At 40.1% G+C, this 26,576-nt stretch overlaps 2 protein-coding genes across 2 annotated transcripts; one reads left to right on the top strand and one right to left on the bottom strand.

Annotated features, from left to right (window-relative positions):
- Window positions 1-258: 258 nt before the first annotated feature.
- LOC117432280 (hatching enzyme 1.2-like) lies at window positions 259-5,168 on the bottom strand. The gene is made up of 10 exons (XM_034053958.3): window positions 5,017-5,168; window positions 4,711-4,738; window positions 4,152-4,193; window positions 3,723-3,794; window positions 3,203-3,358; window positions 2,741-2,858; window positions 2,039-2,217; window positions 1,693-1,774; window positions 1,446-1,570; window positions 259-997 (listed from the first exon to the last, which is right to left on the bottom strand). The coding sequence occupies exons 1-10, from the start codon at window positions 5,083-5,085 to the stop codon at window positions 984-986; spliced, it is 885 nt and encodes a 294-aa protein (XP_033909849.2). The 5' UTR covers window positions 5,086-5,168; the 3' UTR covers window positions 259-983.
- A 5,030-nt stretch (window positions 5,169-10,198) lies between these two features.
- Window positions 10,199-26,022, top strand: LOC117432278 (nuclear pore complex protein Nup160-like). Its single transcript, XM_059001992.1, has 36 exons — window positions 10,199-10,341; window positions 11,089-11,197; window positions 11,303-11,513; window positions 11,912-12,134; window positions 12,302-12,380; window positions 12,766-12,880; window positions 13,408-13,566; window positions 13,895-13,972; window positions 14,819-14,916; window positions 15,033-15,117; window positions 15,300-15,368; window positions 15,537-15,620; window positions 15,720-15,890; window positions 16,224-16,326; window positions 16,517-16,682; window positions 16,962-17,089; window positions 17,316-17,476; window positions 17,633-17,769; window positions 17,858-17,928; window positions 18,027-18,186; window positions 18,522-18,591; window positions 18,989-19,087; window positions 19,447-19,569; window positions 20,392-20,484; window positions 20,706-20,800; window positions 21,061-21,157; window positions 21,593-21,698; window positions 22,085-22,245; window positions 22,418-22,478; window positions 22,613-22,723; window positions 23,000-23,123; window positions 23,407-23,508; window positions 24,251-24,396; window positions 24,763-24,884; window positions 25,023-25,127; window positions 25,212-26,022. Exons 1-36 carry the CDS (start codon window positions 10,251-10,253, stop codon window positions 25,293-25,295), a joined length of 4,197 nt encoding a protein of 1,398 aa, XP_058857975.1. The 5' UTR covers window positions 10,199-10,250; the 3' UTR covers window positions 25,296-26,022.
- The last annotated feature ends 554 nt before the right edge of the window (window positions 26,023-26,576 follow it).

Here is a 26,576-nt window from a genome sequence, read left to right on the forward strand (position 1 = left end):
TTTTAAAATATCCTTGATTTGTAACAAATAAAACAATGATCTTAAACCCAGTTTGTAATTAATCGTTTTCTCTTTATTTGGATGCAGAGACCGGTCAACAACGAGTAATTCACATTTTAAAGGGAGGTAGAAATTTGGAAAGTTCAAGCCCTAAAGTTCAAGCCCTAGTTATAAATGAACTAGTCTTTTTATTTATTGTTTAGTAACTCATTGATTGATTGATTGATTTTTAAATGAATTACACGAGGAAAACTCAGAAACAGTGTTATTTAGTTATTTATTTATTTTATTAAGGCTTTTAGGCATTTGAAGTTTCAATTTCACTCCTGGCTTGTCACCACCCTCAATATTGATATCATTATAATTTTCACACAATTACATCACTGAAGACGTGAATTTGATGCTGAGACAATAAATAGGACTGTAGTTTGCAAGCAAGCTTTTGGCTTTACAGATTTTCAAACAAAGTCAAAAGAACTGAAATTATATGCATAAAAAATAGCTGTCAAATTCTGCTTCCATTTTTCAATAGAATAACTATTATATTTCAATAGCATTTCAATAGAATAACTATCATATGCCTATATTTCATTTTATAAGCCAATTTTTGATGATATACAGAAGGTGTTTTGACCCAACATTAAAGATGTCATTTATAACCTCCTATTGCTGCAGGTAGCACCGTGTTTATTTGGCTCACCGCCGCAAACAAGGCATGTTCTTCTTACTGATAAAGCATCCAGAATTATGAACTATGGAAAAGAAGTGGACAGACACCAAGAGGGTATATTTGAATGTGTGTACGACAATGTGTGTACGACACTCCAGCTTTTAAACACTAACGATTAAAATACGTTTTTGCCATGTATTTGTATGTGGCAATTACAACAATCATTCTTCAGCCAGCTAGGGGTCAGGGTCAAGGTCAGGGTCAGGGTCAGGGTCAGGGTCAGGGTCAGGTTGCTAGATCCTTGGTTGCTGAATCACAGGTATTTCTCTAAAATGAAACAGAAAGAAATATATTAAATGTCAGTGGCTGGAAACATTAGCTAAAAAAAGATGATAATCTACAGTAACATCCATACAAACAGGTAAGATTGTATTATTGTACAGTACATATGTTTCATAGTGTATAAAAAAGCATTATAAATAACATAATAACAACATTTCCCAGTTTAAACTTCATGGAGTCTTTTTTAGATTATTTTTGTGTTGTATTTTCTGTTTCAGTCATTGCTTCCGGGTAGCATCACTCAAGCTCTCCGAATCACGTCTGTCCCTGAAACACTTTTCTAAGTGGTATTTCTTACTCTACTTGAGGAAGAGTGTTGCAGAGGGCCAGGTCAACGGTTACACTCTGTTTGAGAGCCCTGTTGAGTTTTAAAAAGCCCGAAACAGAAAACAAAGGAATCTAAAGAACAGCTCATTTAAAGGACAACACATACTGCAGTTGTAGAGCCTGTTGATTCTTTCAATATCCGTTTGGCTGAACTGAGTGGCTCGTCCAATCGAAACATTGGGGTCAGGTTTGGGCACAATAGTTGGTTTTCCATTGCTTGAGAAAGCATACCTGCAATACACATTAGGGTTAGGGTTTGGTAAGGGTTAGGTTTGGTAGAGAGTCCTGTTTTGTAACCTCGCAATACATTTTTGCTAACCAATACATTATATTTATACTGCAGGAATACTTGCCTTCCATAGTGCATGACTGAGCCATAATCATAAGGGGTGCCAAGATTATTGGTATTCACTCTATTGAAATTATACTCCATTCCTTAGAGAAAAAGAATTGGAAAAAATGGAAGAAGAAAAAACTTTAGGAAACAGCATATACAAAAAAGTTACAATTTACATGGCACTGATTTCAGCATAATCTCAATCATACCTTATTAATACACTTTCAGTAATGAAATATTTCTAAACGATTAATAATTCACAAAGCGCTTGGGCACCAGTAATTACAGAGTGCAGTCGTTAATGTCTGACTGCGTGCATATTGTCAAGTTTGCAATAGCAGAAGCATTAGGAGAAAGCTCACCTCGCTGTATGTTCTCGTATAGAATGTTCACGTGGCCGTCCCGATCACTGCGCGTCTGTTCGTGGTTGAATCCCAGAGCGTGTATAAACTCGTGCTGGACCACTTGATGGTAGACACAACCGCGTCTGTTCAAGGACACCGTCTGCCGCCCTCCTCGCCTGCCTAGAAAGGAATAACACCTGAACAGCAGCACAGGGAAATAAAAGCATGTCAGTCCTGATGCACAGGGATGTATCCCATCAACTGTAAAGATGACTTGAAGATAAAGAAGCGTTCTGGCTGGCGTCTTCATCGGTGTAACACGGATTCTTTTTTTTTTTACAGGATATACCTTCAAGCTTGCCTGTGCTTCATCCTTTCTCAGTGTTTCACTGTATTTTACTGCACTTTTTTATTGAAAAATGATGTACAAACTAAACCGATACCGCAGATATATGTTCTTAGAATAAAATGAAAGACGAATTAGGAGTAACACTTAAAAATAATGGCTGCAAATTCCTAATGAATTTCGGCTGAACACCACAGGAATACCACTTGGATATATACGTGAATCAACGCTTCTCTCAATCCCCCGGTGGGCGAATGCATGCCTTATACATGTGATCAACATCATTGGAACATGGAATACATGAACAGGGCTGGATGCAAAATGAATCACTCCAGCACTGAAAGGAGGAAGTGCGTGAATAATGTGTTGTTTACCCCGAGAGCGACTGAACGAAGAGGTAATCACGCTCTCTTGAGTGTGGTCTGAATCGGATGCAGGTGGACGCGTCAAAAGAGATCAAAGCCGCTTCGATTACACTCTTCTCTCTTGAAGCTGCAGAAAGAAAAAAAAAAAAACATTGTAATAAAAAGTAACGTTTTCAATCATTATTTTATTGCAAACCCCAAGTGATCAACTACTTTATCGATTTCTCAAATGATCAACTAGTTTATTGATTCAATAGTCTGGCTGCAATCACACAAAGTTTTATCTATAGGATTTTCTTTTAAATATCCCAAATTAAAGTAAGAAAAAACAACAGTAATAATAATAATAATAATAATGATAATAATAATAATAATAATAATAATAATAATAATAATAATAATAATAATAATAATAGTTTTTTTAATAAAGTTAGAAATGTCACTGTTGATATAAGTCAAAGATGCCCTCACAGAAGTCACTGGACACTTTGACTGGAATGTATACATTCCCATCTGAGGATGTGGGCCATTTGCAGGAACGTGCAGTGCAGGGGTCAGCGTTGGTGGATTCCAAGGGATCGACTGCAATGTCACCAAATCGAATGACTGTTCCATCGGGGATTTTATCTGAAAAAAAACCCCGGTAACACTTAATATTAAGACACTGCTTATTAATGTTTTATAAATGTGTTATAAATATACAATATATATACTTAATAACTGTGTTATAAAGTGTTAATACAGCATTATAGATTGTTTATAAGCATGTATGACCATAAACAGAATTACGTTTTTATAAAGGGAACAGTTTCTAGCCACCTATCTAGCCATGTATCTAGTATACATTTATAAGATGTTAATAAGCAGCACCTTAATATAAAGTGTTACCAAAAAACATAACAAACAGTGCATTGGTCAATGCAGCAGCAGTCATGTGAGAGTGAGTGACGTAGGAAAGGGGCGGGGCAGCGCGTGCGTTTCAGTTTCTCACCGAGGTTAGCGTTGGCTTTTTCAAGCAGGGTAGAAATGTCCATAGAGTCAGCAGTCAGCTCGGTCTCGTTTTCTGTAAGGTAGAAACATTTAAAAATACAATTGTTATGCTTTCTTTTTTATTGTATAAACATGCTATTTTGGGGTGGGGGGTGGGGGGGTGGCTAATAAGATTTTCATTTACACTGGTGGTCTAATACAGTTCACTTTGTGGCAATAAGATGATAAAGGACTTTAATATTCAAATGTCCTGAATAAATAGTACAGTAGAAATCTACCTTCTAATAGAGAGATAGCTATTTACCTATGACATCTTCAACAACTATTTCTAGTGATTCCAGATTCTATTTCAATACAGTGCTGTTGGTTGTTTTTGAATTCTCTATACATGCAGTATAGATGTAACAGTAGTTTCATTAGAAATTCTTACCAGGGTGTTTCGTCTTGACTTTCCAAACTTGATCCTCAGCATCTGAAACATCCATAAAATGAGTTTCTATACAGAGTTTTTAACAATACAAACTAGAATAAAAAAAAAACAGTAGTGGCCAGTAAATATTTTAGCTTCTTTTCCTGTAGTAAAAGGGCTTGTAACCAGGAGGTCCCCGGTTCAAATCCCACCTCAGCCACTGACTCATTGTGTGACCCTGAGCAAGTCACTTAACCTCCTTGTGCTCCATCTTTCAGGTGAGACGTAATTGTAAGTGACTCTGCAGCTGATGCATAGTTCACACACCCTAGTCTCTGTAAGTTGCCTTGGATAAAGGCGTCTGCTAAATAAAAATAAAAAAAATAAAAAATTGAATTGAGTTCAATGCAGATTGTATTCAGTGTTCTATAGACTCACTCTCCAGAACTTTTGTTTTGGTTTGGTTCTAAAAAAAACATGTCAACTGTTCTGTCGGGGAAGTGGTAAGCAGCATTACAAAAGCTTAACATAACTGTCTTAAATATAAAATATAATATCAAATAAATGTATAAAACATTACCTGGATCAAACTTCAGTGTTAAATCAACCTGCCATTGAGGAAGAAATAAGAGGGTCAATATTCTTTTTCTCTGTCTGTCTGCCTGTCTGCATGTTTATACATTCTTACTAAACACTGAATAAACATTTCTTTAGAAATGTTATACCTAGTCAGGGACCAAATAAATCCTTACATTTTCAAATTAATTAACAAACAAACAAACAAACAAACAAATAAACAAACAAACAAATAAATAAATAAATAAACAAACACATAATGTAGGCTTTCAGCAAAATGAATATTGATCAAACTATATCTTTGCCTCACCTCGACAGGGTAGCTTTGCAAGACACATAGCAGTGCAGAAGCGAAGGCGATAATCAGCAGAGATTTCATCTTGGATCTTCAGCACTCTGATATTGACTGTGTGCTGTGTCTGTCGGTCTGCCTGCCTGCCTGCCTGCACACTCTGTGTATTTATACCCCTTCTCAGGTATGAAAGACAGAACCTTTCAAACACATTGCACAAACCAATGGTGAAATACTTAACGGTTCTAACAGAATTCTTCCTTCTGTCGTAATCTTTACCATTGTTTCTAGCTAGTTAATGCTATATATACTGCTGGTTAATACAGAACTAGTACGCTATTTCATTTAAGGTTTTTGGTCTGGGCAACATTATATTAAAAGTGATCTATATTTATTTAGTAAGATTAAGAAATCAAGCAGGCAATAATTTCTGTTAATAACACTATTATTACATATACTGTAAGCATTGTAAAGCCCAGAGAGATATGGTAAAGCATAGATATATAAAAAAAAAACTGTGGTAACCTTTTATGAAGATCCTAATATCTTTTTAAATTAAAGAGGTATTTTATATCAGGGTTGAGGACAGCTGCATTCAAATGCAAACGAAAATGCAAATGCATGAACCTCTGTTACATTTAAATACAAATGATAGATTATTCAAATGCATTTGTCAAAATATATACTGAAACCCCTCACCAATAATTTCAAACAAACGCTTAATGAAAACAAGCTTTTCTCTATCAATTCAAACTGCTGGCTGTTATAACAAACCCCTTTAACCAGGCTCCTCAGGCAATTCATGATGTGTTCTGACTTCAAACACTTGGAAGCTCTCAATTAACCCTGCAATTACTTTAACAATGCATCACTAATAGCTGCATCATTAATGGCACTTGGAGTTGGTTAAATAGAAACACTTGCTAAATGCATTTGAAATCAACCCAATATATTCTGTCAAATGCAAATACTTTGCAAACGGATTCAAATGCAAATGTAATGCAGTGTATATTTCTTGATCACACTGAAACGCAACTGCACTTGCACATGAATCCGACCCTGTTTTATATCATTCTCCTGTTATTTCATTTCTTACATGTTTAATACACTGGAATGCGTTTTTACTGTTGTGTCTGCTTCCATTAGGATTTACCATCATTACTAACTAAGCCAGCAAATGTGTTATTCCACTTCTAAAAGGGAGGAAGAGAGATGGTGTGAAAGAAAATATTAGCATAGCGAGTATGCATTTACTCACAGCTGCCACAGTTGCAGGGGGGACCGAAGTTAAAGCTGCACAAGCCTTTTAAGCCCCCTCGCTTCAGAAATGTAGCTTTTTAAAAGAGGTTGTTGCTAATAAGGTTAGTAGTTAACAATCTGAGCTAAAACTACAAAGATAAACAACGGAGGACACACATACCTGTAATAAGATATTAAACAGGGATGGAATTCAATATTCTTAAAGGGTAGCTGTTATTATGAGAGATGTCCCCCCCTTAAAGGTGTTTTTTTCTGCAGCACACATTCAAACGTCTCTATTTCACCACAGAGCCCTCTCTGGCATCCTGTGTGCTGCAAGCCCAGTGTGGCTTGCATACACTGAAAGTGGCAAACACATTGCAAAGCCGTTAGGATTAGGTAACAAGCAGTTCCCTTTCTCAGTTCCCACAGGATGCTGAGAGGCTGATGCATGCCTTTGTAACTTCTAGAATAGACTACTGCAATGCCCTGTTTTCTGGTATTCCAAACTGTGTTTTGTCCAGATTGCAGCTCGTGCAAAACGCTACTGCCAGGATCCTGCAACTCATTTCATACCTTCAAGCAAACTATGAAGGTATGAAACAGAGACTAACAGAAGTAGATTGGAGTAAAACAGAGAAAACATCCACAGAAAAAGGATGGCTGTTTTTTTAAAAATGTAGTACTAGAGGCACAAAACAATTACATCCCAAAAGTAGACAAATCTAAATCTAAAACAAAATGGCCAAAATGGTTTAATAGATCAATTTAAAAAAATATTCTGCGAAAAAAGGCACTTTACAGAGCGTTTAAAAGGGACCAAAAACAAAGTACACAGAAAGAGTACTTGGAACTGCAAACACAAGTCAAAAAGGAAGTTAGAAAGGCCAAGAGAGAGATAGAAATCAATATTGCTAAGGGGGCTAAAACCAATTCCAAAATATTTTTCCAATATTATAACAGCAAGAGAACATTCAAAGAGGAGGTTAAATGTCTAAGAGACACAAATGGCAAAATCATAGATGAAGAAAAAAAAATAGCAAATATATTAAATGATTACTTTTCACAGGTTTTTACAAAGGAGGACACGGACAACATGCCCGACATGTCAACCTGTCCCTATCCAATTTTAAATAACTTTAGCATAACAGAGGCAGAAGTGTTAAAGGGACTAGGAGCTCTTAAAATAAACAAATCCCCTGGGCTGGATGAGATCCTCCCAATAGTACTCAAAGAAATGAAAGAAGTTATTTACAAACCGCTAACCAAGATCATGCAACAGTCTCTTGACACAGGGGTTGTACCGACAGACTGGAAAATAGCAAACGTAATACCGATCCACAAAAAGGGAGACAAATCTGAACCAGGTAACTATAGACCAATAAGCCTGACTTCTATTATATGTAAACTTATGGAAACTATAATAAGATCCAAAATGGAAAATTACCTATATGGTAACAATATCCTGGGAGACAGCCAGCATGGTTTTAGGAAAGGGAGATTGTGTCTAACTAACCTACTTGACTTTTTTGAGGATGCAACATTGAAAATGGATAACTGCAAAGCATACGACATGGTCTATTTAGATTTCCAGAAAGCTTTTGACAAAGTCCCGCATAAAAGATTAATTCTCAAACTGAACGCAGTAGGGATTCAAGGAAATGCATGCACATGGATTAGGGAGTGGTTAACAGGTAGAAAACAGAAAGTACTGATTAGAGGAGAAACCTCAAAATGGAGTGAGGTAACCAGTGGTGTACCACAGGGATCAGTATTAGGTCCTCTGCTATTCCTAATCTACATTAATGATTTAGATTCTGGTATAGTAAGCAAACTCGTTAAATTTGCAGACGACACAAAAATAGGAGGAGTGGCAAACACTGTTGAAGCAGCAAAGGTCATTCAAAATGATCTAGACAGCATTCAGAATTGGGCAGACACATGGCAAATGAAATTTAATAGAGAAAAGTGTAAAGTATTGCATGCGGGCAATAAAAATGTGCATTATAAATATCATATGGGAGATAGTGAAATTGAAGAAGGGAACTATGAAAAAGACCTAGGAGTTTATGTTGACTCAGAAATGTCTTCATCTAGACAATGTGGGGAAGCTATAAAAAGGCTAACAAGATGCTCGGATATATTGTGAGAAGTGTTGAATTTAAATCAAGGGAAGTAATGTTAAAACTCTACAATTCATTAGTAAGACCTCAGCTAGAATATTGTGTTCAGTTCTGGTCACCTGGTTACAAAAAGGATATTGCTGCTCTATAACAAGTGCAAAGAAGAGCAACCAGAATTATCCCGGGTTTAAAAGGCATGTCGTATGCAGACAGGCTAAAATAATTGAATCTATTCAGTCTTGAACAAAGAAGACTACGCGGCGATCTGATTCAAACATTCAAAATCCTAAAAGGTATAGACAATGTCAACCCAGGGGACTACTTTGACCTGAAAAAAGAAACAAGGGCCAGGGGTCACAAATGGAGATTAGATAAAGGGGCATTCAGAACAGAAAATAGGAGGCACTTTTTTACACAGAGAATTGTGAGGGTCTGGAACCAACTCCCCAGTAATGTTGTTGAAGCTGACACCCTGGGATCCTTCAAGAAGCTGCTTGATGAGATTCTGGGATCAATAAGCTACTAACAACCAAACGAGCAAGATGGGCTGAATGGCCTCCTCTCGTCTTCTTATGTTCTTATGTTCTTATGATTGCAATACCACTGGGTTCTCGAAGGTTTTAGAACTTTCTGGTTCCGTGTAGGGTTATTTCAATAACGATAGACACACACGGAGTGGGTAATTCCATTAGAAAATAACCCACCCGAAGGACGTCACTATTCAATCTATCGTCACTATTCAATCTATCTATTCTATCTATCCTAAAGAACAGAATACCTGATCCATGCTGGTTCTTATTTGCATCCCTCAGTCTACAGTGATCTGCCATGTGGACAAAGGAGAAAAATAGAGCAAATAATTCAGTTAAAGGTTAAACCGTAAACCAATTGAAAGCCTCAGTATCAATGTTATGTTATGTCGTTCTCAGGTTCGAAATAAAGTGGGACTTGCTGAGGCTTCTTTTTAATTGTAATTGATTTTGAATGTATCGAGGAAGCAATGGTGACAAGCAGTACAGCGTTCACCTTGCACTGTCTGTCTCTCCGGTCCTGTGACACACACGCTGTGTAGACGTTACACACACACGTATCTAACTAGTTAATAACCCCCTCTGGAGACTCAAATCACAGCGTTCCCTGGAAATTGCATAATACAATTTTATGAAATGCTGAACGATTTTTATTTTTTCAAACCGTGTTCTGTTGCAACTTGCAAACCCCATTTCATGCCAGCCTCTCTTGAGTCAACAAAACTCAGAAAGGTTGCTGTATTTTCTCTGAGTACATTTACTAGTGAGGTACCAGAGAAATGAAACACACGCGCGCCATCTTATGGATACAATGTGACATTAAATGTGACACATTGTTTTGCTTTTAATATTTTCCAGACTTTTATTGTGTACGAACAAGAATAATGGAGTGGCCCAGGCGTTTAATTAATTCAGATGAGGCCTTACTGCACTGTAAAAGGCAGCAATCTTAGATATGCACTCAAATAAAAACTGTAAACATGTATTGTCGTTATGATTTTTGTATAATGTTATTATTAACTAATTCATTTACTTTCTGTATAAAAGTTATTTTATTTTTTAAAAAAAAAGGAAAGGAAGGAAAGAAGCTTCAGTTTGTGCTTGTTTTCAGCTCATTAAAGCAATTCTGGAATAAAATTCCCGCGGCTGCATTAAACAGGGCAGAAGATGGATATGTCTTTATTCGCCTCAAAAGCGTGGCTGTAACGGTATACCGTGTAGGGTTGGGAGCCCCGTTCACGCAGCGCTCTCTCTCTCTCTCATGTGCGGGGCGGTACTGTGATTTAAATATTTTGAACGTCACTCATCGCGGTTCCTTTGACTCCTCCCCTCCACAATCCCATGTTTCAACGCAGGGAAAATGGCGACGGTTATGGAGAGGAGTTTTATAGAGATCTGCGAGTTTGAAAGAGAAACGGTGCAGAGGTTCCGGGATATAATAGTAAACCCAGGTGAAAAGAAGAGATATATAATATATAGAAACAGTGATTTACGAGTAGCATTTACTGAAAGGATGGGATGTGTAGTTCTATTTTGTCAATGCAATGCAGCCGGGCAGTACAGTGTAATATAACTATTATAATATAATATAATTTAATTTATATGAGACCATACATGCACTGCTACATTGATACGCCTGAAGTGGAATTAAATACTGTAAAATAAATAATTCGTTGTCCAAACATGTAGGTTAATATTTGAAAATCGATATGACTATCAAGCTGATTTTGTGGGTTAAACATTTCAGTAAGAAAAGTGTACACTACCGGTAAAAAATGAAGTTTCTCAAGACAGACACATTCAGACGTTACAGTACAAGTACCGTAGCATATAATCGGTATCTGATTTGTTTTCTTCATATGTATATGTTCTTGTGTTACATTAAACTTAAATCCAATTTGGGTGATAGAAGTCCTAGGAAAGAACGGAACACCCAGTAATTGTCACAGAACAGTTTTGACAACAATCCGTTTTCTACCACATAGACCTGTTTTTTTTAAGGACCCTATTGGTGAAAATGCAGTCTAATATAATCCCTTAGAGGTCTGACAGAGTTATGACTTATAAATGACCAGTGTTATACTCTGTGTTCATACATACAATTATTTGTAAGCATTGCCTCTCAGCTAGATATTCCCAAAGCAGACATACATGGCATGTTAAAAGATAATATTAAAACTGTGATTGCTTTTCTGCAGGAGTGAATTCTCTTCCAGGAGGGGTGAAATACCCAGACAGTGCCGGCGGATTCTACTATGAAGAAAGCGGCAAGCTCTTATCGGTTACCAGCAACCGGTTCATACACTGGTGAGTAGCGCATTGGTCAACATCCATTGCAAGGTGACCAGCTGTCTTTATCATCCCATGCCCTCCTTGTTATACCATTATTTAAAATGCTGTCTTTCTTCACAGGACCACCTCTGGGGACGCTCTGCAGCTGGTGGAGCAATCCCTGGATACCAACCTCCTGAACAACGCTGTCAGGCTGAGGATGGTGAACTGCAACCTGCTCCCCGGAGGAGTACATCTGCAGGAGACGCACAGTCATGTGATCATTCTCATAGTGACCAATCAGAGTGTGCACAGGCTGGTGCTGTCTCACCCGTCGCGGATGTACAGGAGTGTACGTGTCGAAATCACCGTTTCTTAGTTATTTTTTTATTTTTTGCATGTCATTGCATGTGCTCCACCCATTCAAGCAGTTGCATAATAATAATTGTAATGAAAAACATTTTTTTCTGGCTGTGTATTTAGTTGAACGGTTTGTTTCTTTTTGAATGTTAAGTGTGCTGTACGTCAGTGTTGGTGATTAACAGCCTTGCCTTGCAAGTCTTCTAGGTATTGAAAAATAAGCTCTGATTGCCAGTGCAGTCCTATGAGTTATAAGGGGAACGGATCTGAAAATGGATCTGAACCAGGCTTTCCTTACCCCCAGTGCCACTCGTCATTTAGAAAGACCATCTTTTTGCGTGTTGGTTTCTGCCACAGCAGTAGCTCATTCTGTCACTGTTTCCTGTGTAGGAGCTGGTTACGGAGACGCAGATGCAGTCTGTATTCACTGACATCGGGAAGGTGGACTTCAGAGATCCTCAGAACAGTTACGTGATTCCCTCCATCCCGGGGCAGTTCCCAAACTCCACAGCATCCACAGCGTGGCTCAGCAGCGAGGGAGAGGCGCTGTTCGCTCTGCCGTCGACCTCCGGAGGCATTCTGATCATCAAACTACCTCCACATGACGTGCAAGGTAAAGAGTCACAGCACTGGTACATAGGAGAGTGCAGATAGGTGTTTGCGAGCAGTAGTCCAGTACACTTACAGTATTTACTAGGGGTGCTGTTATATCCCTTTATATCTCTGATGGAAGTGCTTGTTACTAAGCGTATGTTTGTTATATGTGCGTGTGTTTTTTAGGCAGTGTTTCTATTCTGGAGCTGAAGCAGAGCTCTGTAATGCAGAGATTTCTCACCGGTTGGATGCCAACAGCAATAAGGTAAGAGGAGAGGGGGTGAAATCTTTCCTGATCATACATGGTTATGGAAATAGATGAAATGTGATGGATTGCAAGGATGGAAATGAGTCTCCTATTGCATAGCTGTTTCTCACATTCCAGGTTTTACTACCAGCTTGATTAGCTAATGTCTATAGGTAACAACCTCAGGTGTAAAACCAGGAACGGATCAAACTGCTATGCAATAGGAGTTTTATTCCCCTCCCTGGATTGTTACCGCACAGTTCTGAGCTATTGTTTGCTTTATAGAGTTTTAAATCAGATCAACCCTTTGAAGAGAATGTTTCTATCTTGCATGAAAGATGGTTTTCGACAGGCTTTACAACGGTTCACTGTAACCTAGTGCATGTTTTTATTTCCACTCCAGGGGAGACCAGGGCCCATCAGATCTTCCCCTGAGTCTTGTGGTTCGGCAGCTAGAAAACGATGCCTTCATATTCGCTCTTTGCCAGGACCACAAACTCCGAATGTGGTCATACAAAGCAAGTATATTATTATTATTATTATTATTATTATTATTAATATTATTATTATTATTCACTAAATACAGGCATTTATAGAAGATGTAATCAGTCAGGGGGGCAAAACACTGGTTCTTGAGGGCATTGCACATTTACAGGTTATCAGATAATTAACAGAGCTGTAATCGGTAATTAAGGGTACGGTTGGTAACAAATACAGGGATGGAAATAAGACTCCCATTGCATAGCAGTTCTTGGTTTTATATTGAGTTTAATGAGACACCTGAACTTGTTACCTATACACTGTGGTTAATCAAGCTTGTAGTAAAACCTGGAATAAGTGAAATTGCTATGCGACAGGAGTCTTATTTCTATCCCTGAAATATCTGGGCTAGAATGGCCCTTGCTGTGCACCTCTGATCTAAGAACCTTAAGGATTGTTTTTTGTTTTTATAAAGGGTTCTCTTTGCGTTCACAACGCTCCTTTCTAGCCTTGCAGCTTTAGTGCTGGCCTGTGCCGCTGTGTATGACTCTTGTGTTCTTGACAGGACCAGATGTGCCTTATGGTGGCTGACATGATGGAGTATATGCCGGTGAACAGGGATGTGAAGCACTCTTCTGGGCAGGGACACAAGCTCAGACTATCCTTCTCTCCTTCCACAGGGCTCTGTCTTGGGGTCTATCTCGCCGTTCCAAAGAGAGGACAGGTACCTCCTGCTCCTTCAAATTCACTTTGCTAACAAAGTCATTTTTCTTATGTCTTTTGCCAGCCCCAATGTCCCACACAATTTAACATAGTGTATAAATATTTGTTACATATTATTTGTCTTTCTATGCCGGTTTTCATTTTTCTAAAGCAAGCATCAGAAAAAAGCAGTAATGTCATTTAAAAATAATAATAATAAAGAAACTTCTAGTCTAAACATTGTTACTTTTAGTATTTTTAAATGTAGTGATATTGAGCGTTTTGTGTTTATGGATGTAAGTTGTGCCTCTCTTCTGAACTGTAAATGTTTTTTTCCCCTCTTGTTTCAGTTCTGCGTTTTCCAGTTAGTCAGTACAGAGAGTAACAGATACAGCCTGGATCACATCTCCTCGCTGTTTGCAACACAGGTATGGTTTTTTTTAATCCACCTAACATTTTTCAGGGATGGAAGTAAGACTCCTGTTGAATACCTGTTTTCACCCATGCCTGGTTTTAATTCAAGCTTAATAAAATAGGAATTAATTAACCCTTTGCGGTCCTATGTCGGACCTGGTCCGACATTGTAATTATTCCTATCCGGTCCAAGGTCCGACATCGTCAAAAAAACCCAAAAAACAGGTCTCTAGTCGTTTTTTCTCCGGAAAAAGCCGAGAAAACCATTCAGTGGCCGAGTGGGAGCGACAGGAGCCGAGACAAGTCGAAAAACAAAAAAAAGGCCGTATCTCATGAATAGTTATACTTGCCCCTGGCATCAGATAGGGGCGGTCATAAGGAAACAAGCTGGCTGTGACTGCATCAGCGCTCAGAGAATATCACGGACATTTGCAAAGCTTTTTTCAGATGTTATCTTAATAAAATAATGACTTGGATCGCATTATTGAGGAGTTTGGTGATAAAACGAGTGATCAGGAGATGATTGATCGATATGTACGACTATTATTATTATTATTTATTTCTTGGCATATGTGAAAGCTATAGCGAACGAAAGGGTGGGGCGGGGCTGGAGATGCCTGGTGAGTGCTTTGTTGATATGCAGGGCCTTTTAAACCCGTTTGACTGTGGGAAAAAAAATACTTTTAAACAGCGCGACTAAAATTAACTGCATGTGTGAAAATAAATTGGACCTGACGCGCCTGACACGCACTTAATAAATGGACTGCAAAGGGTTAAACCATGGAGGAAGCACTTTGGAAATATGGCCCAAAGTGTCTAATGAATATCTTGACTGTTTCCTCGGCTGTGTTTGTTCCCAGGAGACTTTGATCGATTTTTCGTTGACCTCCACTGATGTCTGGGCTCTCTGGCAAGATGACGAAAACCAGACTATTGTTAAATACATCAACTTCGAACAGTAAGAGAAAAGAACTGCATTAGAACCTGGGGCTGAATTCCTGCACAGGAACCCCAGCGTGCATAGATGAAAATGCCTTTAAGTCGCTTTTACATTTTTTTTTTTTTTTTAAACAGTAATCAAGCTGCACAGTGGAACCAGGTTTTTGTTCAGCCTCCACCTGCAGAGGAAGTTACTGTTGGGGAAGATGATGATCCCAGGGTATGTATTTAGGAAACTTGCTTAACAACGTTACCTGTTAAATTGAATGAAAAAAAATAGCACAACACCAAAATGTCTTAAATTATTTTCATTCTGTATACCCTGTGGAGCAGATGAGAAAACGCACGTTTTTATAGTGAGGGGGGTTAAAAAAAAAAAATTCTTTTTTTTATTTAATACAGGAAGCCTACCTGGAAAGCCTCTTCTCTCCATCACAGTTTACAACAACTGCTCTTGTTAAAACTCTGCAGGTAAGTTAACAAGAAACTGTGTCGGATTATCAAAGGTGCTAGAAATCATATTAAACTCTGTTTTGTTTTTCCTCGGTGCTTTGGCCAGTGTTTTTGTTTTAGTTGTTCTATTCATGCAGTACCCTACGATCATGTTCACAAAGCTAACCTAATTGTGCTTTAATTCAGATCTATCGTCGTGGTGGAGAGAAAATTCTTGATCTGTCCTGGGAAGCTCTGAAGAAGGAGGTGACGGTCGCTGTAGAAAACGAGGTGGGTCCTGTTAAGCCCCCGAGTCAAAGTAGTGCATTATTTCAAAGTGAGAGCTGCTGACTCATTAACATTTGGTTGCCCCTCCTTCCTCTCCTGTAGCTCCAGGGCAGTGTGACAGAGTACGAGTTTTCCCAGGAGGAGTATCGGCAGTTACAGGTGGAGTTCTGGTCCAAGTTCTACGCCTGCTGTCTACAGTACCAGGAGGCACTGTCCAGCCCTCTCGCCCTGCATGTCAACCCCTGCACAGCTATGGTCTGTCTGCTCAAAAAGGTAAAGGAACCGGCCGCTACTGAATGGGTATGACTCTATTCTACAGAGTGTCCCATGAGTCGGGTATCGTAGGCTGAATCATTTATTATGCACGCTCCCTGTTAATCAAGGCAGCCACACATCAAAATGATTTGAATCCTCTTTGCTTAAAGACATTTCACACCTGAAAGAAATCTACAACCAACATGAATTAGTTTTGCTTCTCAAGCCTGACTTTTGGGACGTCCTGTGTTTTATAGAAGTTGTGGGGGGTGGGGAGAATCTCTGTACCGTACAAGCTACAGCCTGTCAAGTGCGAAACATTTTCCGAATGTCATTCTGTTTCCTCTCCAGGGATACATCTCCTTCCTGATTCCCTGCTTTGCTGTGGATCACCTCTACCTGTGCTCTGAGGGCCACCTGTCCAACGAGGAGGAGGAGACGCCTGTCACTGATGGTGGGTATCCGTGCAGAGAGCGTGCCGTTCACCTGCTGTATGCTATCCAGTAAGGTAAAAAAGATTTGTAGCCGGACTTCCCAAGCCGCCAAATTTAAAAAGCTACTTGATAATTACCCATTGTTCCACCCCTGTCGTGTTTGTTACTCACGCTGTTTGTGAACATGCATTGGTGTTTCTTTGCTGGCAGATCCCGATGCTGCTCGGGACGTCCTGCAGCTGGTACAGTGTCTGCGGCTGATCCGTGAGTCCGTCACTAAAGAGATGGCCTGCGTGATGGAGAAAGCGCTGGAGCACATGCAGTCACCGGAGAGAGCGGCCGAACAGGTCCTGGAGTGTCTTCTCGGCAGTGACCAGTGAGTGGACCCCATTCCGCTGCAGGTTTAACAGAGAAAATGGAAATCATGATGATCTTTAGGATCTGGATGGAAGATTCATTGGTTCAGTTATGTCATTTCAAACAGGGATGTAACAAAGGCCTGCGTAGCCCTCCCTGTGTCTAAGCCCTTGTTTTTCTGTCATTTTGGTGCACCTTGAGTTGAATGACTTGAGTTTTAGTTAAGCAACATTTTTTTCTTTTGTGTCTCCGGTTGCTATATCTCAGCTAAGTGTTTATTGCTTTTGTTGTGTTGTAGTGACAACGTGATTGAAGACGTTCAGAATAAGATGCAGGCTATCCAAAACCCTGTGAATGCCATGACTATTCTTCTCCGGGAGATGAATTATGAAATTGAGACGCCGATGGAGGACAATCTGGGTGCAGGTAGGTAACGGGTAACTGCTGAACATTTTACTTGTTGCTTATCGAGATTTGATCGTTAACCTTTTACTCTGCTGATAACTTAAAATTGCCATTTTTAAACACGGATAGAAGTAAAATAAAACGCATCTAATGTGTTCCTAGCAGTGTTAGGGTGATATACAGTATATATTTATCCAGTTCATATTCTGAAGCGTGTGCACTGTATGTGTTTCATTTTGTTTTCCAGTTCAGCCTCTGAATGTGCGGATGAGTCTGTCCCAGCTCTTTGGAAGCAGTACTGCAGTGCATCTCGTGGGCCAGGCTGTGTGTCAGAATGCCATGACGCGCTTTCTGCTTTGTCGGGACCTGCTCATCCTACAGCAGCTCTATCTGCACCTGGGTGGAGAGGTGAGCTCTTTATAACGCTGCGTTGGTTTTTATATTCTGAATCACACTGCCACTCTACCGGGCCAATCAAAACGGAACATTCCAGTGCATCATCTTTTGCCAGTATGACCTTATGTGCAGCTACCAACTGACACCATGAGCCATGCTGTGTTTCAGGTCTATTTTGGAGGCGACGGGCAGCTCTATCAACTACAACAGGACCTGGTTTCTCGAACGTCACACTGTCTGTGCTCCTATTACCTGGTCAGGTGGGCGAGCAGGTGTCTGTCCACAGCAGTGCCGATGGACACCCTGTAAGTAAAGTCAGCAACTACTCTGCTTGGTAGACAAACCAGTTCATATATGCAGTTCTTTTTAAATCTTGATACTTTTTCTTTGCAGGGAGGCCAACCTGCAGCATCTCTCTGTACTGGATATGTCTGATTCTCCTGCTCTGACTCCAAATAAATCAGGTACTTTTTTATTTAATTAATTTTTTTTACAAGCCAGCTGTTGGATGTCAATTTTTTTTTTCCCCCAAATACTATAATTCTGCTTCCTCTATTTGCAGTGTCAAGTCCCCAAACTGTGGTGGAGTTATTTTTCCAAACCGTGGCCAGGAAACGCATCATCTACCAGATATACGCTCAGCCAGACGCACCGCTGACCCAAGCCATCTTGAACTGGTCGCAGTTAATTGCAGCAATCTCTGTCTACCTTTTGCAGCACTTGTATCCTTTGCACTCCCAAGTTATTTAAGAAATCCTCAAAGACGTCTGCATTTGCATGTATAACACTGTGTTATCTAGACACAGTCTGTGTTGAGCTAGGCTCGCTGGAGCATGAGGAGTGTTATAGGCTGGGATCAGCCCACGGTTGTATATTTTTGACGTCTATGATTACCGTAACTCTTCCATGCCTGACTGTTTGTTTCATAAACTACTTTCAGTAGTTGGGACGTTTGTGTTTGTCAGTTTGCCACTGAAATGCGTCCGTATTCAATACCATGTGAAGCCACATGTGTTCTTCCTGTTGAGTCATTGTCCCTTAAACCTAAATTAACCAGATGGCCCAGTAACCCAGGTTTTCTGTTCCTAGAGTGCATGATGGGAAATTGCCAGTACACACAACTCCAGGTAAAGCATCCAGAAGATAAGACTCTCATACTAGAGCACACAAATACAGATGGGGCATACAAATTGTTTTTTATATATATATATATATATATATATATATATATATATATATATATATATATATATATATATATATTTATATTTTGGTTGTTATCCTTGGGTTATTTGCTTTTTAAGATCTGCCAGAGTATTATAACTAGATTTATTAGAACAGTTGTGTTTGCTTTGTCAATTAATTTCGGCACAGATTTTTGCTTTGAATTAATGAAGGGTTCTTGTACAGTATAGTACATGTACAATCTACTGTCACCATGGCCTAGGATTTATTAAATACACTGGGATCGCTGTATTTGATTGACATGAAGCAGAGATTGACTCGCTGTATCTCTCTTTAAAGGAACACATTCGTCTGGTCAGTCCTTGGTGCCATGTGAATGTGGGGTCTTGCAGATTTGTGCTGGGACAGTGCTATTTGGCCACAGGGGAAGGTCACAAGGTGGGTGCTGCTCTCCAATTTGCTCAATAATAAGCACGATATTCAAAACTTACCAATATACTATACGCTGAATATTTTAAACTTTATTTATAAAGCACACACACATTATTACTGCTATGACACGTGATGACGACATCACCACAACCAATGTGACACACTGTAAGGATGCCAGTATCTTGAGTACATGTTGTAGGAATGCTGAAATAAGACAGTGTGCTAGATCCAGGGTACTAACCTTAAGTGTGTAATATTGAAAGAGCGGACCTTTTTATATAGCGCTCTTCATGAGGAGCAGCCAGGGCGCTTTACAATAAAAAAAAAATGAATATTTGCATATCTGTTTGTTTGTTTTTTTACAGGCGCTGCAGTGTTTCCAGGAGGCAGCAACAGAGGTTGGGAAGGAGGAGTTTCTGGACAGGCTGATTGGCGGCTCGGATGAAGAGGAGGCGGCTTCAGCTCCCCGGCTGCAGTATTACAACAAGGTAAAGAACCGGCACTGCAGTGAACTACAGCACAGAGAATCAGGGAGCTGTACTTAGTAATCAAACTCCACCATTCAGAACTGGCCAACCTCTCCACTTGCCGTTTCCACTGACTTGTCATTGGTAAAAATACGTCAAGCGGACAAAGTGCCTGCTTGTGCCTCCATCAGAACAGCACAAGGCATTAACTGAAGCGACTTTGTCTTTATCTTTTTAGAATCAATACGATTGGGCTGTTTTTAGGGGGCGGGGACTCAATTTTAGCCTTTTATTTTAATGCAGAATAGCACAGATTTAAAAAAATTATATCAGAATTTTATTCTTTTTATTGCGGAGAACTAGGATCCCTGGTAATAACTAACTACCAAATGCCTTTAATTCAAATATCTTCACAGGGTATATAATATCAATCAATCAATATTTATTTTATATAGCGCCTTTCATAGTGGACCACCATCACAAAGCGCTCTACAAGGTAGTGAGGAACAATGCATAAACATTAAATACAGTTAAATCCAGGGCATAGTACATTAAATACAAACAGTAAAAGAATAATGCAAACACATTAAATACAGACATACTACATTAAATAAAAGGCTAGGATGTGAATTCTAAACATTGTGGCTGCGTGTGTCAAGCAGAATCATACAGATAAGATGGACTAGAAAACGTGAAATAGCAATTTAGTCAACAGCTAATAACAGATACCAGGCTTAGAGAGCATTAAAAGCAAGAGAGAACAAGTGGATCTAATATGAATAGGTAAGGATGTGATCTAATGTTCATGGCCCAAGTCTTTTGGCTGCTGTATTTTTCTTTTAGGTTCTGAGGTTGCTGGAAGATGTTGGCTTACCCGAGCTCGTCATTCAGTTGTCAACGATGGCAATTTCAGAAGCTACCGACGTACGAAGCCAGGTAAGTGTCCCATAACCATTTGGTACGGTTGCAGTGAAATCTCCACTCGTAGGAATAGAAAGAGCAGTTCACAAGGGACAGTGGCTTAATCACAGTAATGCACATATACCAGGAAATTGGTGAGTGTGTGTCTAGGGATGTAATGGCAAATGATCCTACTGTTTCTGATAATCAGTAGTGACTAGTGGGAATACTAAAGGTCTTTATATGTTCTTCTCTAGGCTGCCCTCCAAACCCGTATTTTTAAACACCATCTTGACCTCGGACACAACAAACAGGCGTACGAGGCACTGACCCAAAATCCAGATTCCTGCAGGTAACGTCCCAACACTCGAGCAAAACAGAAACCCTGCTTGTTTCATGCTTTTTCTTAGTAACAGTGGACTCGAGCTGACTTCATTGTTACGCAAAGCATGCTATTGGTTTGCACACATCTTAAGACAGGAAGACTGCATTAAGTGTTGCCATTCATAGCTACAATAAACATGCTTGTGATAAAGACTAAGCGATGTTGATGTCCAGGTGCACAGTTCATCTCTCATATGTTCTTCTGTCTGGTCTCCGTCCACTCTGCAGGCAGCTGGACTGTCTGCGGCAGCTGGTTGTGGTGCTGTGTGAACGCTCTCAGCTTCACGACCTGGTTGAGTTCCCTTACGTCAACCTGCACGATGAGGTTAGTACCGGAAAACGGAACAGCTCTGCTAGCCAGGATGCAGTACATTCACAACCCCAAGCACAAATAAGCAGGCGGGCCGATTTTATATTTTTGGATAAGTAATCCATATCAATCTACTAGTAAGTGACTTGGTGTATCAAGCTAGAACCATCAGCAGAAAAAGAATGGGATTCCCATGATCTTTATGACTTCTCAGTGTCACAAACAAACCGTTTTTGTGTAACGATCCTATAGGGATTCTAACTGGCTTATTGGCAGCACCTGGTGTGTGGCTCCCTGCTTGCCTGATCTGGGAGTATATCTGTGGTTTTTTAGTAGAATCAAGTTTCTGTTTTGCAGAAGTGGGTGCTGCACGTTCACTTGATTTCCTTCGGTGTTCGTAATGCACTGATCCAACTAGGCTTAGTTGATGAGGGTTGCCTTATGTTTCAGGTGGTTACTATCATTGAGTCTCGAGCTCGGGCGGTTGACCTGATGACTCATAATTACTACGAGCTGCTGTATGCTTTTCACATCAACCGGCACAACTACAGAAAAGGTAAGAACTGGAGCATGCTGCCGATTCTCTGCGTCTCATTCATTCATACACATATATGTGTGTATATGTATATGAATAGATGTATAGGGCTTGCACTGTTTTACTGGCCGTGTTTCTACCTCACCACACCCATACAGTGGCATTCTTGTATGTACTCGTTATTCAGTCTGTGTTCCAGAAATGAATTGCCGTGCCTAGTATAGAAAAGCTGTGTATGTGAGGTGTGGTTTGTCAAGCATGAAATATTTCACTACTATATTGCTTTTCGTTCACGTCAATATGTCCGTAGCGGGACGTTCGCAAAATGAAGTTTCTGCAGACAGCGCAGTGCGAGTGTAGTGAACGCCCATAAGCCTCTGGTTAACGTTGGTGTTTTTCCCTGCCAGCCGGCACAGTGATGTTTGAGTACGGGATGCGCCTCGGGAGAGAGGTCCGGACTCTCAACGGTCTGCAGAAACAGGTCAACTGCTACCTTTGTGCCTTGAACTGCTTGAGGCTCATCAGACCAGAGTATGCCTGGATCGTGCAGCCGGCGTCTGGAGGAGTGGTGAGTCTTATCGATTTAGCTCCTAGTGGATCTTGTACAGATCTCTTGAGATTGCATAGGACACATTACATTCTGTATTAATATATGGTTAATTACGATATCATGAGTTTGAAATGCTTTGTTTACCAGTATGTATTTTTATTCATATATTATTCCCCCCCCCCATGTTCAGTATGAGCGCCCAGGGGCATCACCAAAGAGAAACTACGATGGCGAGTGTGCTGCAAACCCAGGTAGGTTACCGCAGTCCAGTTCTCTTAATGCACGCTATTCTCATGTGTGTGCGTGTGTCTGCTCACTGCTTTGCAGTAACAGGGAGCAGAAGCTTCCAGTGAATAATGCGCTTGAAACTTGTGTTTTATTACAGCCAGCCGTCAGATTGAAATCCTGGAGCTGAAGGATTTGCAGAAGGAATACATTCTGGCTCGAAACCGCATGACCCTCGCGCAACACGACCCTAATTCAGCTGCCATCGCAGGTGTGCTATACTGTTTCCATGCAATTTGTAGGGCCAAGTTTTATTGTAGTTTGTAAAAGGGCAGTTACGCCCTAAAGGAAAACTACAGCTTGGTCAGTGAAATTGTACTATTAAAAGATTAAAATCTGATGCTTTGAAAGTAATTATGGACTACTGAGAGTTGTGTGCAATTGGCACAGAGTGCAGCTTGAGTTTCGCTCTGTTTTTCTCCCATAGCAATCGGTTGTGACAGTAGAAATGTCTTGACTCAAACCCTACGTCTTGCTTGCCTTCCAGGAAATGCCTCTGCAGTGGAGATGGTGGCCCTGTTGGTTCAGACAGGTCTGTTTGACACTGCCCTGTCCCTCTGCCAGACGTTTAAACTCTCCCTGTCCCCAGTCTTTGAGGGACTGGCCTTCAAGTAAGTCTGGGTAGCACAGTACAGCTGTGTGCACAGTGGAAACGCAACACACCAGCTCTTTAGAAGTGGGTTTGTTTGTTTTAATTATTTAAAGTAAAGTAGTGCATAACTTTTTTTTTACATATTTTAATATTCAGACATCTCCTACATAACTAGTTTGAATAAGAAGCCTAATCTTGCACTATAGTTCAGTGGAGAATTCTGCTCTTGCACGCAGTTGAGAGCAGTGTTCAATGTGAAGGATGCCAGAGCAGTGCCTTACTTTTCTTTCCTTGCTCTGCAGGTGCATTAAGTTGCAGTATGGGGGAGAGGCTATTCAATCGGAAGCCTGGGACTGGCTAGCTGCAAATCAACTTTCATCGGTTATATCTACCAAAGAATCAAGGTACATTTTAACCCTTTCCAGTCCGACATCGCAATTTTCCCTTTCCAGTCCAATGTCAGACCCTGTCCGACATCATCAAAAAGACGCAAAAAACAGGTTTCTAGTCGTTTTTTCTCCGGAAAAAGCCAAGAAAACCATTCAATGGCCGAGTGAGACCGATAGGAGCCAAGAGAAGCCGAAAAAAAAAAAAAAGAAAAGGGGGCGTATCTCATGAATCCTGATAGACCCGACACCACATAGATAACACGGACATACACAAACAAGATAGCTGCTTCCGCATCCAGCGCCAGAGAATACCACAGACATTTGCAGAGCTTTTTGAGATGTTATAGTAATAAAATAACGACTTGGATCGCATTATTGAGGTGTTTGGTGATAAAACGAGTGATAAAGAGATGATTTATCGGTATCTACTATTATTACGAGTTATTTGAAAAATATACCGAACAAGGGGTGGGGCGGTGCTGGAGATGTACAGCGCGTCTAAAATATACTGCGCGTGTGAAAATAAATTGGACTTGACGCGCCTGACACGCTGAATAAATGGACCGCTAAGGGTTAATGGCTCTCGTCAGCACACTTGATTACCATTTTGTGATTTGTAGGCCTGGGATACTGCTTGTGTGGAGCAGTAAAATCAATAGTCTATGTGGAATACCCTGTGGGTATTGTGGTTGAGAGTTGTGTTCTTCAAGTCATAGCCCCCCCCCTTTGTTAAATGGTCCTCTCTTTTCTTTTTCAGTGCAACTGATGAGGCGTGGCGCCTGCTGTCCTCCTACCTTGAGCAGTATAAGTGTCAGAACGGCCAGTACCATCGCTGTGTCATAAACAAGCTGCTCTCTCATGGAGTACCGATACCAGACTGGCTTGTTAACTGTTACAAGGCAAGTCCCATGCTTTTTGGTCAAATTCCATCTGAAACTGGCAGGGCATCCACAGGGAGTTGTGCATTGGTGGTGATTGGATCCAGTTAACCCCAGCTTGCTTCAGCATCCCCTACTGGTCAGGGCATGTCTTGCTGGCTAGTCCCTTGCTTCTGGGGTTCAGGACCTAGGTAGCATCCCTTAAGTCCTGTGGATCGGTAAACGAGTTTCACCTGAATTGGGCATTTCAAAATGTCAAGAGAAAAAATTGTGAATTGATAGATGGATTTAAAAAATAAAACCCCACTCTGTGTTTTCTGAGTGGTTGTGATGCTTTTGTCACTGTCTGTGTGTGTCTTAGAAGTGACTTGACTCTCCCTCATGCAGGAAGCTGATGCTGCTGGCCTGCTCCGTCTCTACTTGAACTATGACCTCCTAGAAGAAGCAGTGGAGCTGGTGCTTGAATTTGTGGATGCCTTGCTGGGGAAGGGACACCAGTACTTTGGAATTGAAGTAAGTTGCAGCTGACTCTTCTAATTTCCTGCATCTTACATCTTCTTCTCTTTTGTTTCAGATAATCCAATCCAACATGGGATTAATTTAGATAATTCAAGCACTTGTTACTAACTGGGAACACTGGTTTCTTTTCAGAGACCTCTGTCGGCCACAGCTCCACTGGTTTGGCTTCCTTACTTGGCCATTGATCAGCTGCTGCAGGCACTTGGAGAGAATCAGTCTAATATCAACAATGCTAATGTAAGTTACAAAGTGTTTATACAACAGTAACATATGTTTTCGTTTAAATCCATTCATTGATTAAGTGTTGTCTTTTTTTTCCAGCTTTACCAGAAGTTGCAAGACAAGCTGGCGCTGTATTACAAGCATGTGAGCCAGGCTACTATCAGGCGACAGCAGAATGCCTAAACATTTACTGGGTTGTACAGACAAGCCTGCTCTACAAAGCACTGCCTCGTTGAAGACTTGGTCATGGTGCTCATTTACTCAATGATGTATTAAAAATAATGCAAAATTGACACAACTAAATGTATTTTTCTATCAATATCAAGAAATTGGTTCATAATATTTATGTGTGTATGGAAATGTTTTGAGGGCGGTCTTTATTTGTAAGACTAGGAAGAAACATTTAGCACTGAGTGGGCCAAGCACTCTATATACAGCCTCAGAACTTCTTGGCATAGTTTTGTAAAACTTTTAATGTTACGGTAATGTGGCTTGTTAGAATGGTACTCATTTAAGCACCGTACCTGCAGGGATATAAATCAGATTGTCCTTTATAGTCACACTAGAGGAAAGAGGACAGTATATTTTTCTTTAAAGAACAGTCAGTGTTTTGGGGCTTTTTTTTCTTCTAGTTGTTTGGATTTTTTATTTCATTGTCTTCAGATTGCATACTTGTGTATTTTCTACTCCAAATGTAAGCTTAAGAATGTCCACCTTTGTCTTTGTATTGTTTTAGTTTTTTGTTTTTTCTGGACGTACATTGAAAAGTGGCACTTTGTACAGCATTGGCGGTTTTCTTAGTCACATTTGTATTGACCTTTTTAAACTGTGTCCTGCAAAATATGTTGATTTTTACAGTGTTTCTTTGTTAAATATTAAATGTACATATAATAAAAGCAAAAAAAATAAAGATTTTCTCTTTTGTGATTTGACTATCTTACGTATTGTAACTGAAGGTGAGCGAGCGTCTTAACCACTATGGAAGTGCCAGGCTCGTCTGATTTTAACCTCCTCATCTCACAACGGGCCAGAATCCATAACAGCAGTGTATCACACAGCATTGCCTGTTACACTGGTGCTACAGATCCACTAACCCTTAGAAATGTGTGTTTTGTTTGCAACCCTTAACACTACATTTATTTCAATAGAATGGCACAAAGAAGGCGTTGTTTTATTATTATTATTATTATTTGTTTATTTAGCAGACGCCTTTATCCAAGGCGACTTGCAGACTAGGGTGTGTGAACTATGCATCAGCTGCAGAGTCACTTACAATTACGTCTCACCTGAAAGACGGAGCACAAGGAGGTTAAGTGACTTGCTCAGGGTCACACAATGAGTCAATGGCTGAGGTGGGATTTGAACCGATTTCTTTAACCACTGGACCACACAGCCTCCTTATTGTATTGGTTAGGATTTTGAAGTGTGTAATAAACCTATCCATCAGAATTCAAGTATTTTTGG

The sequence above is a fragment of the Acipenser ruthenus genome, chromosome 27, assembly GCF_902713425.1.
Source record: "Acipenser ruthenus chromosome 27, fAciRut3.2 maternal haplotype, whole genome shotgun sequence".
Taxonomy (NCBI): domain Eukaryota; kingdom Metazoa; phylum Chordata; class Actinopteri; order Acipenseriformes; family Acipenseridae; genus Acipenser; species Acipenser ruthenus.

What these genes read in the sequence shown, in the direction of transcription:
- LOC117432280 (XM_034053958.3), bottom strand. Translation starts at nt 5,085, where the DNA reads ATGAAATCTCTGCTGATTATCGCCTTCGCTTCTGCACTGCTATGTGTC. An exon ending in AAAAGCCAACGCTAACCTCG is followed by an intron (nt 3,359 to 3,722) that starts GTGAGAAACTGA and finishes GTTTTTTTTCAG; the next exon opens with ATAAAATCCCCGATGGAACA. An exon ending in CAAAGTGTCCAGTGACTTCT is followed by an intron (nt 2,859 to 3,202) that starts GTGAGGGCATCT and finishes TTCTTTCTGCAG; the next exon opens with CTTCAAGAGAGAAGAGTGTA.
- LOC117432278 (XM_059001992.1), top strand. Translation starts at nt 10,251, where the DNA reads ATGGCGACGGTTATGGAGAGGAGTTTTATAGAGATCTGCGAGTTTGAA. An exon ending in GGATATAATAGTAAACCCAG is followed by an intron (nt 10,342 to 11,088) that starts GTGAAAAGAAGA and finishes GCTTTTCTGCAG; the next exon opens with GAGTGAATTCTCTTCCAGGA. An exon ending in AAATACATCAACTTCGAACA is followed by an intron (nt 14,917 to 15,032) that starts GTAAGAGAAAAG and finishes TTTTTTAAACAG; the next exon opens with TAATCAAGCTGCACAGTGGA.